Here is a 16,663-nt window from a genome sequence, read left to right on the forward strand (position 1 = left end):
TTCCCAGTAACACAGCACAAGTTTGAAATACAGGCAGCATACAGCCAATATTCATAGCTTCAACTACAAAATGATATGGACATACAGACAGCATAATCATAACCAGTAACCCGTAACCTGGTCTTAGACATCTTATATGACCCCCTTTACATAGGATTTGGTGCCACTACAGGACCTTGGTTGCAACCCATGTTCTATATGGTCCCAGTTTATATCAATAACGTCACAGCAGTGTGCCTGGTGGGGGGCTCCGACTGGCTCTAGGGGTTCCAGGCACTGTGCTGGGGGGCAGCATGTCCTGTGGGGGGCTCTGACTAGTGCAAGGGGGGTTCCAGGTGCTGTGCTGGCGAGCAGTGTGCCTGGTGGGGGGATCTGGCTGGCGCTGGGGGGGTTCTAGGCGCCGTGCTGGCAGGCAGCGTTGCCGATGGGGGGGGGGCCTCTGGCTGGTGTGGTGCCCACAACGCTCATGCTCACTCGCCCCCAGGCTACGGCGGGCTGGGCCTGTCCATCGAGGGGCCCAGCAAGGTGGACATTAACTGCGAGGACGTGGAGGACGGCACCTGCAAGGTGACCTACTGCCCCACCGAGCCCGGGAACTACATCATCAACATCAAGTTCGCCGACAAGCACGTGCCAGGTGCAGGGGGCATAGCCAGGGCACAGCCGGGTTGGCAGAGACTGGCCCCCAGGGACGGCAGCCTGCCAAGGGCAATGTGGCTCAGTGGAGCAGCTAGAGTGGGGGGAAGGGCTGGGAGCCAGGACTCCTGGGTTCTCTCCCCAGCTCTGGGAGGGGAGTGGGGACTGGTGGGTTAAAGCGGCGGGGGGCTAGGAGCCAGGACTCCTGGGTTCTCTCCCCAGCTCTGGGAGGGGAGTGGGGCCTAGTGGGTAGAGCAGGGGGGCTGGGAGCCAGAACTCCTGGGTCCTATCCCCAGCTGTGCTGCTGAAGGCAGAGAAGCAGCTCAGGTGGCTCCTGGGCATTAGGGGAGAAGCTTTGGTGCCTCGGTTTCCCCTTAGCCCAGGGGGTGCTGGCACCAAGCCCCAAGGTGAAGTTGTTTGGAAGTGTAGGGGGCTGCCTTGTGTCATTCTCCCCTAAGGTGCCATGCCATCCCCTGCGGGCAGGGCAGGGGGCCAGGGTGAGGTGCCACGGGTAGGGCAAGGGGTGTGGCAGGGGGCACGGCTGACTGGCGTGTCCATGTGCAGGGAGCCCCTTCACGGTGAAGGTGACGGGCGAGGGGCGCATGAAGGAGAGCATCACACGCCGGCGCCAGGCACCCTCCATCGCCAGCATTGGCAGCACCTGTGACCTCAACCTCAAGATCCCAGGTACAGCCGGGGGGCTCTGCTCCCAGCCTGGGGGACAAGCCCAGCCCCATGCCGCTGGGCAGGACTAAACACATGGGGGTGGGGCTGCCTGCCCAACTGGGCCCCCAGCAGGAAGGCTGAGCCCTGTGGATGGGGGCCCAGGACTGGGAGTCATTTGCAGCCCTGGGGGAGCTCAGGGCTGGGGGGTAGAAAGGACGGGGAGGTCCCTTCCCCGACAGTGGGATGCTGCTGGCTCTGGGGAGGAGCAGGCACCGGGGGGGGTGCGGGGGGGGGTCCTTCTCTGGCAGTGGGACGCTGCTGGCTCTGGGGAGGAGCAGGCACCGCGGGGGCGGAGAGGGCCCTTCCCCGGCAGTGGGATGCTGCTGGCTCTGGGGAGGAGCAGGCACTGGGGGGCAGGTGGTGGGTCCGGGCCCATGGGGAGCTGAGGGGCTGGGGGCAGGAGCCCAGCACCCCGTCTCTGATTTCCACCCCCTCGTGCTGTGCAGGAAACTGGTTCCAGATGGTGTCGGCGCAGGAGCGGCTCACGCGCACCTTCACGCGCAGCAGCCACACGTACACGCGCACCGAGCGCACCGAGATCAGCAAGACGCGGGGCGGCGAGACCACACGGGAGGTGCGGGTGGAGGAGTCCACGCAGGTCGGCGGGGCCCCCTTCCACAACGTCTTCGGTGACTTCCTGGGCCGCGAGAGCCTCGGCTCCTTCGGCAGCATCGCCCGCGCCCCGGAGGGTGTGTGCCTGGCACAGGGGGAAGTGTTTCAAAGGGTGGAGCACAGTGGGGTGGGGGGACGGACATGTGTGTGCTTTGTCCATGGGCAGCAGCCTGGCTGGGGTGGGGGGGGGTGTCCTGGCCTTGGGGGCACCGGGAGGGGAGCCTGCGCCCCGTCATGCACAGGGCAGCCGAAGCTCGTCCCTCGCTCTGGCGTGGCAGGTGGCGCGAATGGGGCAGCATGCGAGGTCTCACGGGCACATTGGGTTTGCATGCATGTCTCACACAAACGTGCCCAGGTGTGCGACCCACGAGGGGATGCCCTCCCCTCACAATCAGTGCTGGCCCCGATGCCCCAGGGTGGCACCTGGGAGCGCTGTGCTGCTGGCCCCATCTCTGGCCATTGGCACACGCTGGGTCTTTGCTTCATGGGAGCGTTAGCCCTGGTACCCTGCCCAGATTCCAGGGCAGGCAACTCCGTGCCCATTCAGCACAGGACCCTCCTTCCCTTCCTGTCCCAAACTGCCTGAGGGTGGGGGGCACGCCCCCAAGCATGGTGGGGAGAGTGGTCGCGGCTGTGGCTCCATCCCGGAGCGTAGTGTGGGGGTGTCAGGCAGGCAGTGCCCCACCCCAGAGGTGGCTGCATGGCAGTGCTAGGGCAGGGGGAGTGCCACTGTGATTGGCTGACGGTCCCCCCATCTCTTGTTGCTCAGGCGAGGCGGGCGCCCCGGCCATGACAGCCCAGGTGACCAGCCCGTCGGGGCAGACGGCTGACGCGGAGATCATCGAGGGCGAGGACAGTGCCTACAGCGTGCGCTTTGTGCCCCAGGAGATGGGCGCCCACACCGTCCACGTCAAGTACCGCGGGCAGCACGTGCCGGGCAGCCCCTTCCAGTTCACCGTGGGGCCCATGGGCGAGGGGGGTGCCCACAAGGTGCGGGCTGGGGGGACCGGCCTGGAGAGAGGCGTCGCTGGAGTGCCAGGTAGGGGGGCCTACGCTGGGTGGGCAGCAGAGCCCACATGACTGGAGGGGAGCATGGGACATTGGGATGGAGGGCTCAGGGATGGGGGGCTTGGGCATTTGCGGGTGACTGGGGCGTTGGGGGGGTACGGCTCAGGCGTTTGGGGGTGGCTGGGTGTTGGGGGGTGGCTGAGGGATGGGGGGCAGCTCGGGCATTTGGTGGTGGCTCAGGGAAGGTGCCAGCTGGGGTGCTTCAGGGTGGCTGGGGTGTTGGGGGGGGTGGCTCAGGGATAGGGAGCGGCTGGGGCATTTGGTGGCAGCTCAGGGATGGGGTGCGGCAGGGGCATTTGGGGTGACTGGGGCGTTTGAAGGTGGCTGGGGTGATGGGGGGGTGGCTCAGGGATGGGGGGCAGCTCGGGCATTTGGTGGCGGCTCAGGGATGGGTCGCGGCTGGGGCATTTGGTGGCGGCTCAGGGATGGGTTGCAGCTGGGGCATTTGGTGGCGGCTCAGGGTGGGGCATTGAGGGCGGCTGGGGCACCGGGGGGTGGCTGGGGTGCTAGAGCGTGGGGCGCTCTGGGCTCAGGGCCCGCCCCTGACAGCACATTCTGCCCCCAGCCGAGTTCAGCATCTGGACACGGGAGGCAGGCGCCGGGGGCCTCTCCATCGCCATCGAGGGGCCCAGCAAGGCCGAGATCGCCTTCGAGGACCGCAAGGACGGCTCCTGCGGCGTCTCCTACATCGTGCAGGAGCCAGGTGGGTGCGCGAGGCCGGGCCCCGGCTCCTCGCTGGCCTGTGCCGCCCATGGGTCAGGCCCCTTGTGTCCCGTTGTGGGGCGGCTGGGGGTGCAGGGCCGGCGGTGCGAAGGCAGCCAATCACTGGGCTCGGTCCCCTCCACATCGTTCCCAAGCATCCCCCCACGGCCATGGAGGGCCCCGCACGTCCCCACAGCCAGCCCATCCCCCCAGCCTCCTGCTCCCAATCTCCTGGCAGCTTTCAGGGGCAAAGGAGCCTCCCCACAACAGATCAGGCTGCCCCTTTCTACCCCCCGCCCCCTCTCACTGCGGGGCCCCTTGAACCTCGCCTGGCCAGCTCTGCGGGTCCCTCAGGGCAGGGGCTTCAGGCCTGGGAGCTGCAGGGACTCGGTGCCCCTGGCGCCAGCCCCCAATCCCTGCTCCCGTCATGGTGCCAGCCTTGGGCCCATGGCACCCAGCACAGCTCGGCAGCCTGGCCTTTGGAGCTGTGCCGGTGCCCCAGGCTGTCGGACCAGAGCCTGACCCGTGCCGCTGGTTCTGCTCCCCAGGGGACTACGAGGTGTCCATCAAGTTCAACGAGGAGCACGTCCCCGACAGCCCCTTCGTGGTGCCGGTGGCCTCACTCTCCGACGATGCCCGCAGGCTGACGGTGACCAGCCTCCAGGTACCACGCAGCTGGCCTGACGGGTGAGAGGGTGTTCGGTGCTGGGGCCAGCGCACGCGGTGCTGGCACCGGAGGGACGCAAACCACAATCCCACCAGCATCCCTCAACCTTAACCTGCAATCCCCTGCTAGCCCAGCCCTGGAATCCCCCTCCCAGCTCTGCCGGTGCCCCTCAATCCTGACCCACAGCTGGGGCCATTGCAGTGGGGCTGTGATCCCTGCAGCCTGGGAAGACACCAGAACCGCGACCATGTGCCCATCTAGTCTGGGGGGGGTGGATCTAGCAGGGTGCAGGGTTTTGATGTGCCCACTGCTGTGGGTCTCCCCCTGCCCCCTCCGTGCTGGGGGGTGATGGTCCCAACCTGGGTTAACCCAAGGCTCCATCAACCTCCCCCCGGGAACCAGCCCCTGCTGCTTCCAGTGCTGCCCGGGCCTCGGCTTCACCCCGCTTTGCCATCACAGGAGACGGGATTGAAGGTCAACCAGCCAGCGTCCTTCGCGGTGCAGCTCAACGGGGCGCGGGGCGTGATCGACGCCAAGGTGCACACGCCCTCGGGCATGGTGGAGGAGTGCTACATCTCGGAGCTGGACAGCGGTGAGGGCACCCAGGCTCAGACCAGGCGCGTGGGTCAGGCCATGGCAAGAGGTGCCTGGGGCTGGCCACATGGGTGATTGCACTCAAGCTCTGGGCGGGGAGTGATTTTGCCCCATGGGGGCCTGGAGACTCAGAAGATGCAGAGCTGTAACTGGCCTGAGGGTGGCGCCGTCAGGGTCAGAGCAAGCAGCCTTGGCAGCCTGTGCCAGGCCGAGCGGGTTCCTCAGGGCCCCTGAGCCTCGCGTGGGCTGGGCGGGCACCGGGGAGGGGCCAGGCCGAGCTCTCTAAGCCCTGCTCTCCCCACAGATAAATCCACCATCCGGTTCATCCCACGCGAGAACGGTGTGCACTCCATCGACGTCAAGTTCAATGGGCGCCATATCCCGGGCAGCCCCTTCAAGATCCGTGTGGGGGAGCAGAGCCAGGCTGGGGACCCGGGCCTTGTCTCGGCGTACGGCCCGGGCCTGGAGGGCGGCATCACAGGTAGGGGTGCCCAGTCCCCTCCCAAGCCCACGCCCGGCTGCTCTCCGTGGGGGGGTTAGGGGCATGGCACTGCCTGGTGCCCGTGTGCCCAGCCTGGTGCTGCTTGAGAGGAGCTGCCATGCCATGTCCTGGGACGTGGGAGGGGATCCAGGCGCCGGAGCTGGTGCCCGAGCCGGGCAGCGCCAGCACTTGGATGGGAGCCCACCAAGGAAATCCAGTGGGCCGTGGGTTGTGTCGGGGAAGGGGACGCTCTGCTCTGGGCTGCCCCCCCCAATGCGGGGGCACTTGGCGGGCTGTGCCCATCTCTCTCCCAACACCCAGAGGTGTAACCCTCGGAGGTTGACATCTCCCTCTTATGGGCACCTGTGGTCCCATGGCCCTCGCTGTCCCCAGCTTTGCTTAGCCTCTGGCGCTGCAGCCCCCTGCCCCCCCGGTGCGGAGGGTCCCTGCTCCTGGCGCACGGGGGCTAGGTCCGGCAGGCCCTGCCCCCGCTGCCCCCTAACCCCTGTCCCGTCCCAGGTGTGTCCTCGGAGTTCTTCGTCAACACGGTGAACGCCGGCTCGGGCGCTCTGGCTGTCACTATCGACGGCCCCTCCAAGGTGAAGCTGGACTGCCAGGAGTGCCCTGAGGGCCATAGGGTCACCTACACGCCCATGGCGCCCGGCAGCTACCTCATCTCCATCAAGTATGGTGGCCCCCAGCACATCGTGGGCAGCCCCTTCAAAGCCAAGGTCACAGGTACGGCCGCGTAGGGGGGCGGAACCTGGCCAGGCATGGGGAGGGGGGCGGAGCCTGGCCAAGCCTGGTGGGGGGGACAGGGTCCCAGCCATGCCAGTGGCTGGGGGGCAGAGGAGGATCCTAATCAGGCTGGAGGCAGCCCCCCCCAGGCCTCTCATGAGAGGCGGGTGTGGGGCTCAGGCAGCAGGGGCTGGCTGCCTAGAGGCTATGGGTCAGAAGGGGGTCACCGTGTGTGTGGGGGTGGTTGGTTATGTGTCCCCCTGCCCCTCTCCAGGGCCACGTCTCTCCGGCGGCCACAGCCTCCATGAGACCTCCACCGTCCTGGTGGAGACGGTCACCAAGTCCTCGTCCTCCGTGGGCAGCAGCTTCAGCTCCATGCCCAAGTTCTCCTCCGACGCCAGCAAGGTGGTGGCCCGGGGGCCCGGGCTCACCAAGGCCTTCGTGGGCCAGAAGAACACCTTCACCGTGGACTGCAGCAAGGCGGGTATGGGGGGGGGCCTGTCCAGCAGGGGGCGGGATTGGTGGGTCACGTGGCTGGGGGAGGGGCACTAACATGGGGTGCAGGAGGTAACTCAGCAACCAGGTCTCTTTCAGCACTGCTGGGGGTCTGCGTGAGCCCCCAAGAGCCGGGGGGTGCGTGTATGGGGGAGCACTGGCTGCTCAGTTTCCATGGGGTTTCGGGTGCTGGGTGCCCCCCCGGGGTGCTGTCTCCTCCTCACCCCGCCGCACTGTCTGCCCCCCAGGCACCAACATGCTGATGGTGGGCGTGCACGGCCCCAAGACGCCCTGCGAGGAGGTGTACGTCAAGCACGTGGGGAACCGGGTCTACAACGTCACCTACACTGTCAAGGAGAAGGGGGACTACGTCCTCATCCTGAAATGGGGCGACGAGGGCGTGCCGGGCAGCCCCTACCAGGTCACCGTGCCCTAGCCAGGAGCCAGCGCCAGAGCTGCGGCGCCTCCCCCCTTCCCCTCCTCACACACACACACACACGCTTCCGCCCCCCAGGCCGGTGCCCCCCCAACTCCGTCCCGCCAGCAGCTGAAGAGCCGTCAGCCACGGACTCCTGTCCTGCCTTGCACCAAGGACTGTTCTTGCCAAATGGCGCCCGCCTGCTACCCACAATGCTTCTCGGTGGGACCGTGATGGGGGCACTGGGCTGGACAAAAGGAAGAGAGGAACTTTTTATAGTAGTTTTTCATCACTTCCTCTCTCGCTTTCCTCCAGTACTAGCCTAGCTGGAGGGGCAGAGGGCACGGCCAGGGTGCAGACCGGGCACATATGGGGCAGAGGGCATGTCCAGGGTGCAGACTGGGCATAGGTGGACAGGAGGGTTTGGCTAGGGTGCAAAAGGGGTGAGGGCATGGCAAGGGTGCAGAGCTGGCCCATATGGGGCAGAGGGCATGGCTGGGGATATAGATGGGGGGAGGGATGGCTGGGCACAGACTGGCAGAGGGCATGGCTAGGGATGTTGATGGGTGGAGGAATGGCTAGGCACAGATTGGCAGAGGGCATGGCCCAGAGCGAAGGGCATGACAGAGGGCAAATGAGGTTGGAGACGGGCTAGGTTTGAGCAGGAAAGGGGCCCCTGTGTGTCGCCCCCTGGGGGGCATGGCAGCGGCAGAAGCCGCTTTCCCAGATTGGGGCCCCAGTTATATGCGGACGAGGGGCGAGCTGCTGCTATGGGGCAGGGGGTCAATGTGCACCGCAGGGCCTCTCTCTCCGCTCTGAGCGAGCAGCCCAGCCCTGAGGGCCAAGGGAGGGGCTGGACGGGGGGATGTCCCCAGGGACATATCAGCCCAGGTCTGGGGCCCTGGGGGGAGATTGAGGGGCCCCTGCCCCACAGGTGCTGAGATGAGCTAGGCCACAGGAAGGGTCTGAGGGCAGCAGGCTGTGGAGCTGGCGCCAGGGAGGGGAAAACCAAGTGGGCGGTGATGCCCGCCACCCCCCGGGCTGGAGCCCACTGGCCCCACCCACACAGCCCAGAGTGCCAAGCCCTAGGGAAGGGGGGAGCTCCCAAGGTGCTGGGGCCTGGTAGGTGTCTGTTCATCCTCTGCCCTTGGCCAGTGCCTGCTGTGCCCTTTGCCCCTCCTTGGCCTCCAGCGCTGCGCCCTGCCTCCCTGAGCTGCTCAGTGTCTGACTCCTGATGCTTTTTGAAAAAAAACACCCCCTAACCGCCCCCCCCCCAGGTGCCCGGCCCAGATGTGCGGTCTGAGGGGGCCTCCGGGTCTGGACGTGCGAGGGGAGCCCCTGGCACTCCCGGCTCCTTCTCTGCCGAGCACCAGGGCCGCCCACCCTGTCAGGGAAATAAAGTGACTTGCTACGGTGCCCCATGCTGCTGTGTGTGTGTCCTGCGCCGCGGGGCTGCGATGGGGCGATGGGAAAGGCCCCCACCCCTCCCACTCTCCAGCACCAGACTGCCTCTGTGGTCTCGGGCCGTTGCTCCCCAGTGCCAGGTATTCCCGACCCTGCGCCAAGTCTTACCCACCCAGCAGGGCCCCCCAATGCTCTGGCACCTACGGAGCTGAGGGGCAGGCCCCCTCGTGTGTAACATTAGCCCCCGGCTGGTGCATCCCCTCCCTTCCCTGCCATCCCCCCCTTGATTCTCCGTGAGTGGGGCTGGCCTAGCCACCCACTGCCCCTGCTGCCAGCTGCACTGCGCCCCCCAAGGATGGGGCAGCCAGCCAGGCCTTGCCAGGGGATCCCGGGTAGAGCTGGAAGGGCGAGAGCCTGTGGCACAAACAGTGGGTGCAGCGAGTGCAGGCCAAAAAGTGGTGCCCTGCTTGGGCTGGCTGGGAGTGGATCCCCCTAGAGGGGCCAGCAGCCAGCCCCCATGGTGCCCCTAATGTGGGGGCTGGCTGTGGGCCCTAAACACAGGATCAGGCTACCCAGAGCCCAAATAACGGGCTGGGCTACTCTGGATTAGCTGGGTCCCCCGCCCTATGGAGCCAGAGCTGGGGAGCAGCCAGGCTGGTTGCCCCGTGGCTGGCACTGTTCAGTACAGCATGGCCCAGCTGCTGAAGGGAGAGAAGAGCCAGACACGTGGCTCTGTAGCATGATGGCATCACTGCCAGGATCAGGCCTCCTGCTCCACATGCTGCCAGGTGTCGCCGCCACCCTGGGCAGAGCGGGTGCGCCAGGCTCCCGGGCAGTGCTCTCCCTGGGGGTTTGCCAGCCAGGGCCCCCAGAACAGAATGATGCCACGGGGCCCAGAACCAGGCCTGGCTCGGCACTGAACAAAGGAGGATCTGCAAAGGTCCCCTCGGGTGGCTGAGCACCAACAAATTAACACCTCACGCACCATAGCGCACGTGGGCCTGGCACTATCTGAGCTTGGGGAGAGGAGGGGAGGGGTTAGAGCTGGGAGCCAGGACTCCTGGGTTCTAGCCCCAGCTCTGGGAGGGGAGTGGGGTCTAGTGGTTAGAGCAGGGGGGTTGGGAGCCAGGACTCCCAGGACGTTTGCCAGGATTGGCAAATATAGTGCCCATCTTTAAAACAGAGGAGGAGGAGGAGAACCCCGGGAAGTACAGACCAGTCAGCCTCACCTCAGTCCCTGGCAAAATCATGGAGCAGGTCCTCAAGGAATCAGTTCTGAAGCACTTGGAGGAGAGGAAGGTGATCAGGAACAGTCAGCCTGGATTCACCAAGGGCAAGTCATGCCTGCCCAACCTGATCGCCTTCTGTGGTGGGATAACTGGCTCTGTGGATATGGAGAAAGCGGTGGAGGTGATACACTTTAACTTTAGCAAAGCTTTTGATAACAGTCTCCCACAGTATCTTGCCAGCAGGTTAAAGAAGTATGGGCTGGATGATTGGACTACAAGGTGGACAGAAACCTGGCTAGATTGTCAGTCTCAACGGGTGGTGATCAATAACTCCAAGTCTAGTTAGCAGCCGGTATCAGAGTGCCCCAAGGGTCGGTCCTGGGGCCGGTTTTATTCAACATCTTTATCAATGATCTGGCTGACGGGATGAATTGCACCCTCAGCAAGGTTGCAGATGACACTAAACTGGGGGGAGAGGTAGATACGCTGGAGGGTACGGACAGGGTCCGGAAGGACCTAGACAAATTAGAGGACTGGGCCAAAAGAAACCTGATGAGGTTCAGCAAGGACAAGCGCAGAGTCCTGCACTTAGGAGAGAAGAATCCCATTCACTGCTACAGACTAGGGACCGGATGGCTAGGCAGCAGTTCTGCAGAAAAGGACCATGGGGTTACAGTGAACGAGAAGCTGGATATGAGTCAGCAGTTTGCCCTTGTTGCCAAGAAGGCTAACGGTATTTTGGGCTACATTAATAGGAGCATTGCCAGCAGATTGCGGGACGTGATCATTCCCCTCTATTCGGCTCTGCTGAGGCCACATCTGGAGTATGGCGTCCAGTTTTGGTCGCCCCACTACAGGAGGAATGTGGACAAATTGGAGAGGACAAATGACTAGGGGGCTGGAGCACATGACTTATGAGGAGAGGCTGAGCGAACTGGGATTATTCAGTCTGCGGAAGAGAAGAATGAGGGGGATTTGATAGCTGCTCTCAACTACCTGAAAGGGGGTTCCAAAGAGGATGGATCTAGACTGTTCTCAGTGGTGGCAGATGCCAGAACAAGGAGCGATGGTCTCAGGTTGCAGTGGGGGAGGTCTAGGTTGGATATCAGGAAACACTATTTCACCAGGAGGGTGGTGAAGCACTGGAATGGGTTCCCTAGGGAGGTGGTGGAATCTCCTTCCTTAGAGGTGCTTAAGGTCAGGCTTGACCAAGCCCTGGCTGGGGTGATTTGGCTGGGGTTGGTCCTGCTTGGAGCAGGGGACTGGACTAGAACCTCCTGAGATCACAGCCACCCCTGATGCTCCATGACTCCTGGGTCCTCCCCCTGGCTCCGGCAGGGGAGTGGGGGCTGTCGTGGACCCACAGGGTCAGTGCTCTGTCCCCAGCTTTGGCTCGGTCTCTGGGACGAGCCCTTCAGTGGGGCAGACCCCCAAGGAGGCTCGCTCAGGCTCCAGGCTAATCGCCGCGGTCTCACTGGCCCTGCGGCTGGGGCCGCTCAGCGAGTCGCGCCCCGCAGGAGCCACGCGGCTCTGCAGACCCCGCACCTCCCCGGCAGCTGGCGCCCGGCCAGGAGCCCGCAGGGCAGCGCAGAGCCCAGCCAGGCGCAGGGCGCCCCGGGCTCAGGCTCCGAACCCAGCCACCCTCCGTGCGGCCAGGCGGGGACTGGGCGTGTCCTCCCGCCCCCCGCGGGGAACAACGCAGCGCCCAGGGAAACTGAGGCACGGACAGGCTTCACGTCCCGCTTCGTCACGTGGTCTGGGGTGAAAGGGGGGGGCGAGTCCCGGGTTCGCTCAGGGCGGGGAGGGGGTAACTGCGCACGCACACAGAGGCCACAGCCCGCAGAACCCCGGCGCATGCGTAGAACCGCTCCGCCGGGCTCCCAGCGGTCGGCGCGAAGTGCGCATGCTCGGAATGGGAGGGGGGCCGCCGCGCACGCGCAGACGGGTGCTGCAGCTGCAGGCCGCGCATGCGCCGGGGGTATAAGCGGCCCCGGCAGCCGGCGGTGGAGCAGCGCCATGGCCGGGCGGGGGAAGCTGATCGCGGTGCTGGGGGACGAGGACACGGTGACGGGCTTCCTGCTGGGCGGGGTGGGCGAGCTCAACAAGCACCGCAAGCCCAACTTCCTGGTAGTGGAGAAGGACACGAGCCTGACCGAGATCGAGGAGACCTTCCGGTGGGGGGGCCGCCGGGCGCGACCACCGGGGCGCGGGATGTGGGGGGGGCGCCGGGCGAGACCACCGGGGCGCGGACACCGGGGCGCGGATGCTGGTGGGGGGGCGCCGGCGAGACACCGGGCGCGGGATGGGGGGGGCGCTGGGAGCTGCGCGGGGACCCCAGGCGTTCCGGCTCTCCTACCAAGGAGGGTGCAGGCTGGCGCGCGGAGGGGGGGGGCAGTTGCTTGGCTCCGGAGAGATGGGGAGGGGGAGAAGGTGCTGGGCGGGGGTTTGGGGGCAGTTGCTGGCTCCGGAGGATGGGGGGGAGAGTTGCTGGCTGCGGCATCTTCTGGCTCCGGGAGGATGGGGTAGGGGAAGAAGAGGAATACATGGTGCGAGGGGCGTCGGGGCAGGCTGCTCCGAGGATGGGGGAGAGGAAAAGGTGCGGCGGCGGGCTGGGGGGGGGCAGTTGAGGCTCCTGGGAGGATTAGGGGGGAAGAAGGTGCGGCTCAGGCGGTGCTTATCCCACTCCGGTGAACCCCACCGCCCATCCTCCTCCCCCCGCAGGAGCTTACCTTGGCACCGCGAGGGGACATCTCGGCACATATCCGTGATCAACCAGTTCATTCGCGGATCTGATTCCGCACGTGCTGGACGGGCACCACCCTCGCGCGCTCCCCCGTGCTGGAGATCCTCCAAGGAGCACCCATACGACGCCGCCTAGGACTTCCATCCTGCGCCGCGCCCAGGCGGCATGTTCACGGCCCGAGACCTCGCCTAGGCCCGCGCTGCCATGGGCACTGCCCAGCGCCTCCTCCTCGCCGCCTGTCCCGGTGGGAGGCTGCTGCTGCAGTAGTTCTGGGTGATGAAAAGCATTTGCCCCCCCCTCTCCCCCCGCCCCCGGGTGAACTGCGGCCAGGCCCAGACTGGCTCCCTGGCGGCGGCGTCAAGGAGGGTATCAGAGCTGGCCCGTGCCCTGTGTCTGGGCCCGCACCCCTTCGTTCCCCCAGAGCTCGGCTCCCCCTGCCCTCCTTTGTGCTGCCGGATCCGTCTTGTCTTTTGTTCCTGTGATGGTTGAGCTGTTACATTAAAGCAGAGAAGCCCCCTGGTTCCTGCTGTGTGCAGACGCCCCCTGAGGTGCTTGTGCCCTGAAGCCCCCATTGGGCAGAGAGCCAGCAGGGAGGGGGTGCGGCTGGAGGACGGGGGGGTTAAAACTGAGCCAGGCAGAGGAGCTGCCCTGTGCTGGCTCCTGCCTGTCAGGGACTGTTCCAGCCAGCCTGGGCTGGTCCTAGCCTGGCTTCCTTGGCTCTGCACTGGTGCTTTCCTGCTTCTGGGAGCTCACCGCTCATTTGGAGGTAGGTGTGTGTGCAAGTACTAACCCCCCCCCCCCCCCTCCCCACACACACACAGACCTGCCCCCTCTTCTGTGTGCACCTGCCCTTGGCGGGGGCTGGGAGGAGGCTGCGGGCTCTCAGCAGTCACCGGGCTGCCAGCAAAGCGCCTCTCCAGGCAGGTGCTGGCTTGTCCCTGGCTGGGGTGGGGGGCTGCTTATGAGGCTGTCCTGTGACCCCAAAAGGGGAAGTGTCTTTGACTCACCCACATGCGACTCTGAGGAATCGGCAGCTTCCTCATCCTCAGGACCAGCCCCAGGCCTGGTGGCCCTGACCTAGTCCCGCGGAGGGACGTGCAGCAGCCTGACCCCCTGCTGACAGCAGTCTCGCTTGGTGCCTGCTGCGCGTGGGGCTCCCTGCTGAGGCTGCTGTGGCCCCAGAGCACCAGGCTGTGGCATGGTAGCTGGGCCGGTAGCTGACTGGTGTGTGGTGCCCTCTGCCTGTCCAGGCTGCCAGCCCTGAGTCCCTGGGGCAGGCGCTGACTGGGGAGCTCAATGGGTGGTCAATCTGCTGCTCCTAAACATGGGGAGGGGGACTGAAGATGGGTGCTACTGTGTCCTTCCTCAGATCACTTTCCCCCACCCCTTCCCCCTGGGGCCCAGGGAAGCTGCAGGCTGCTTCTCTCCCTGCACTGGCTGCTTTCTGCCTCCCGCGTTCAGTTTGGCCGTGTCCCGGCTGCCTGCAATGCTGGGCAGAGCCCTGAGTGGAGGAGCTGCCCTGTGACAGCTCCAGCCAGCTGGGGCCGGTCCCAGCCTGGGTCTGAGCCTGCCTGCTGGCAGCTCTGTCTCTGTCCCCTGCACAGAGCGTGACAGACCCAGTGGGACCCTGCTGCTGCCAGCAGGACTGGAGGGGGGGATGTGCTGAGCTGTGCAGGGTGGAGGGAAAGTCGTGGAGATCCTGGGGCTTGTTAACCAGCCTACTGCACCCGGGGTGCTGGGAGCTGGCCAGGAGCTTCCACAGTCTGTATTACATGGTGCCCCCGTGGCAGGTGGGCACTAGAGCACCTGGGAAGATGAGCCAGGAGGCCACTGAGCTGGGGCCAGCATGGCCGGGGATCAGCGATCGGCTCAGTGCGGATGAATTAACCAGTGGCACAGCTCAGGGGCAGGCCTGGTTTATCCAGCTAGCTGGGCTGGCTCGAGCCAAGCTGCCCTAGGAATGACGGTGGGGTTGGGCTCTGTCCTGGAAGCTGGGAGCAGGTGAGCTGATCGCAATGGGTCTCTGGGGCTGCCCTCAGATGGGTGCTGCTAGGGGAGGCTGGCAGCCTGCCCCCTCTAAGGCCCCCCTGCTCCCTGGACAGGCTGGGAGGAGCCCAGGTGCTCTCTAGGGGGCATTGCCCACCAGCCAGGCCTTAGAGTCGTTGAGTCCTCGCTGGTCCCACAGCCTGGTGCTGGCAGCCTCGGCCCAGAGTGTCAGCACAGAGCCTTCGCCAGCCCTAGGTGCCAGCCTGGGGCATCTGGCAGGTGCTGCTCTGTGGGACTTGATGTGAGCCAGAGAGGGTCCCTCTGCTCCCTTCCCATGAGCCATGGGGGGCCTGTCTGTGCTCTGGCCCCCCCGCCCCCTCTCCCATTTCACTGCCCAGCGTGTGGGGCACGCAGGCTTGGGGCTTTGCCCAGTCTATGACCCTGGAGGACAGCCCAGGTGGGTGACTGTGGGTTAATTGCTCCCCTCCCTGGGGCCGTGGGGACCCCCTCCCTGTGGGGCAAAAGCCCCTCCAGCCAGCTGCTGTCACCCTGATTTCTGACTGCACCCTCCCTCCCCCCATGCTGCTCCCTCTGAGCCCTGACCTAAGCTTCCTACAGGTCACTGGGCTGCCCCCTACCCAGCTGGCAGAGCCTTTGGGCAACCCCCTGCCCTCCGCACAGTTTGCTTCCTGCCAGCCTCGGGCTGCCCCTAGCAGAGCCATGGGTCCTGCCACAAATACCTGCAGCCAGGCACTGACCTGCCCAATTTAAATCTGTAGCAGAGCTGGGAACCTAGGAGTCCTGGCTGCTAGCGCTCACCTCAGGCACAGCACCTGCCCCCTGGGGTTGGCATCCGTTGGCTGGCGCCATTTGCCCTGGGTCCTTCTGCAAGTCCTTGAGGGGGCAATATTCTAGTGGCCAGAAGTATAAGCCCAGGTTTAATCCATTGGGGCTTGTCATAGAGTCCTGGGGCGATGCTCTGGAACTGCTCCCCACAAAGCCAGGCAGGACTTTGGGGAGCCTCTCACGGCTTCACCTCCTGGGTCTGACCTTGGAGCATTCAGCATCCTCTGCCCTTTCATGCACTTCCCACAGTGAGCCTGCCTGAGCGGGGTCCTGGGGCAGCCAGAGGGTCCTGCACCCCCACTTCGCAGTCAGTGACTCTCAGCCAGCCAGTAAAACAGGTTTATTTGATGACAGGAGCACGGGCTAAAACAGAGCTTGTAGGTACCACAAACCGGACCCCTCAGCCGGGTCCATTCTGGGGGGCAGTGAGCCAGACCCCCAAGTCTGCCCTTCTTGTCCCCAGCCAGCTCCAGACTGACCCCCCCCCAGCCCCTCCTCTCTGCTCAGCCCCTTTCCCGGGCCAGGAGATCACCTGATCCCTTTGTCTCCAACACTTTCAGTTGGCACCTTTGCAGGGGAGGGGCCCAGGCCATCAGCTGCTAGGAGACAGAGTGCCAGGCATTTAGGTGCACTGGCCCTTTGCTCTGCAGCAACCACACACCCTTATCCCACCACCTAGATATTAAGAACTGCAGAGGGGACACTGAGGCACCAACAGTTATGGAATGTGGGGGAGTCAGGGCCCTGCACCGCTGGCTTCCTGCCATTCACCATGGCTCCCAGCCAGCCAGTAAAGCAGGTTTATTTAGATGACAGGAACACAGTCAAAACACGTTTTGCAGGCACAGACTGCAGGAACCCCCGCCCCCAGTTAGGTCCATCTTGGGGTCCCAGGAGCATCACAGCCCCCTTGGGGGGTCAGAGCCCTGTCTGCGCTTCCCTCTATTCCCCAGCCAGCTCCTGAAAACTCCCAGCGTCTCCTCTCCCAGCCTTTGTTCAGCTTCCCGGGCAGAGGTGTCACTTGGCCTCTACCCCCTTCCTGGGTTCTCACCTTACCTGCTCAGGTCTCCTCCCTCCAGCCAGTCTCCCAACCCCCAATGGAGACCGTCCTCCCAGACCAACACCCCCCACTCAGCATTCACAGCCCCCAGTAAGAACAGTCCCAGTTCATCTCACCAACAATATTCAGAGAAAAGAACAGGAGTCCTTGGGGCACCACAGACTCACACATTTATTTCAGCATGAGCTTTCGTGGGCTACAGCTCACTTCAGCGGCTGCACAGAGTGGAACTTACGGTGAGGAGATATTTACACACAC

At 64.9% G+C, this 16,663-nt stretch overlaps 2 protein-coding genes across 2 annotated transcripts in view; both read left to right on the plus strand.

Annotated features, from left to right (window-relative positions):
- FLNC (filamin C) overlaps nt 1-7,184 on the plus strand; it is a 71,341-nt gene extending 64,157 nt beyond the window's left edge. The window contains 11 exon segments of the mRNA XM_075071596.1: nt 485-637; nt 1,201-1,323; nt 1,809-2,051; nt 2,744-3,013; nt 3,608-3,745; nt 4,293-4,408; nt 4,871-5,003; nt 5,310-5,486; nt 6,006-6,224; nt 6,499-6,708; nt 6,968-7,184. Of these exon segments, the coding sequence (XP_074927697.1) occupies nt 485-637; nt 1,201-1,323; nt 1,809-2,051; nt 2,744-3,013; nt 3,608-3,745; nt 4,293-4,408; nt 4,871-5,003; nt 5,310-5,486; nt 6,006-6,224; nt 6,499-6,708; nt 6,968-7,155 (1,970 nt within the window). The 3' untranslated portion in view covers nt 7,156-7,184.
- A 4,543-nt stretch (nt 7,185-11,727) lies between these two features.
- ATP6V1F (ATPase H+ transporting V1 subunit F) lies at nt 11,728-12,648 on the plus strand. The gene is given in 3 exon segments (XM_075063426.1): nt 11,728-11,983; nt 12,547-12,614; nt 12,617-12,648. Coding segments are annotated over 3 exon segments (297 nt in total). The 5' UTR covers nt 11,728-11,786.
- Nucleotides 12,649-16,663: the final 4,015 nt, after the last annotated feature.

Source organism: Chelonoidis abingdonii, chromosome 1 (genome assembly GCF_003597395.2).
Source record: "Chelonoidis abingdonii isolate Lonesome George chromosome 1, CheloAbing_2.0, whole genome shotgun sequence".
Lineage (NCBI taxonomy): Eukaryota > Metazoa > Chordata > Testudines > Testudinidae > Chelonoidis > Chelonoidis abingdonii.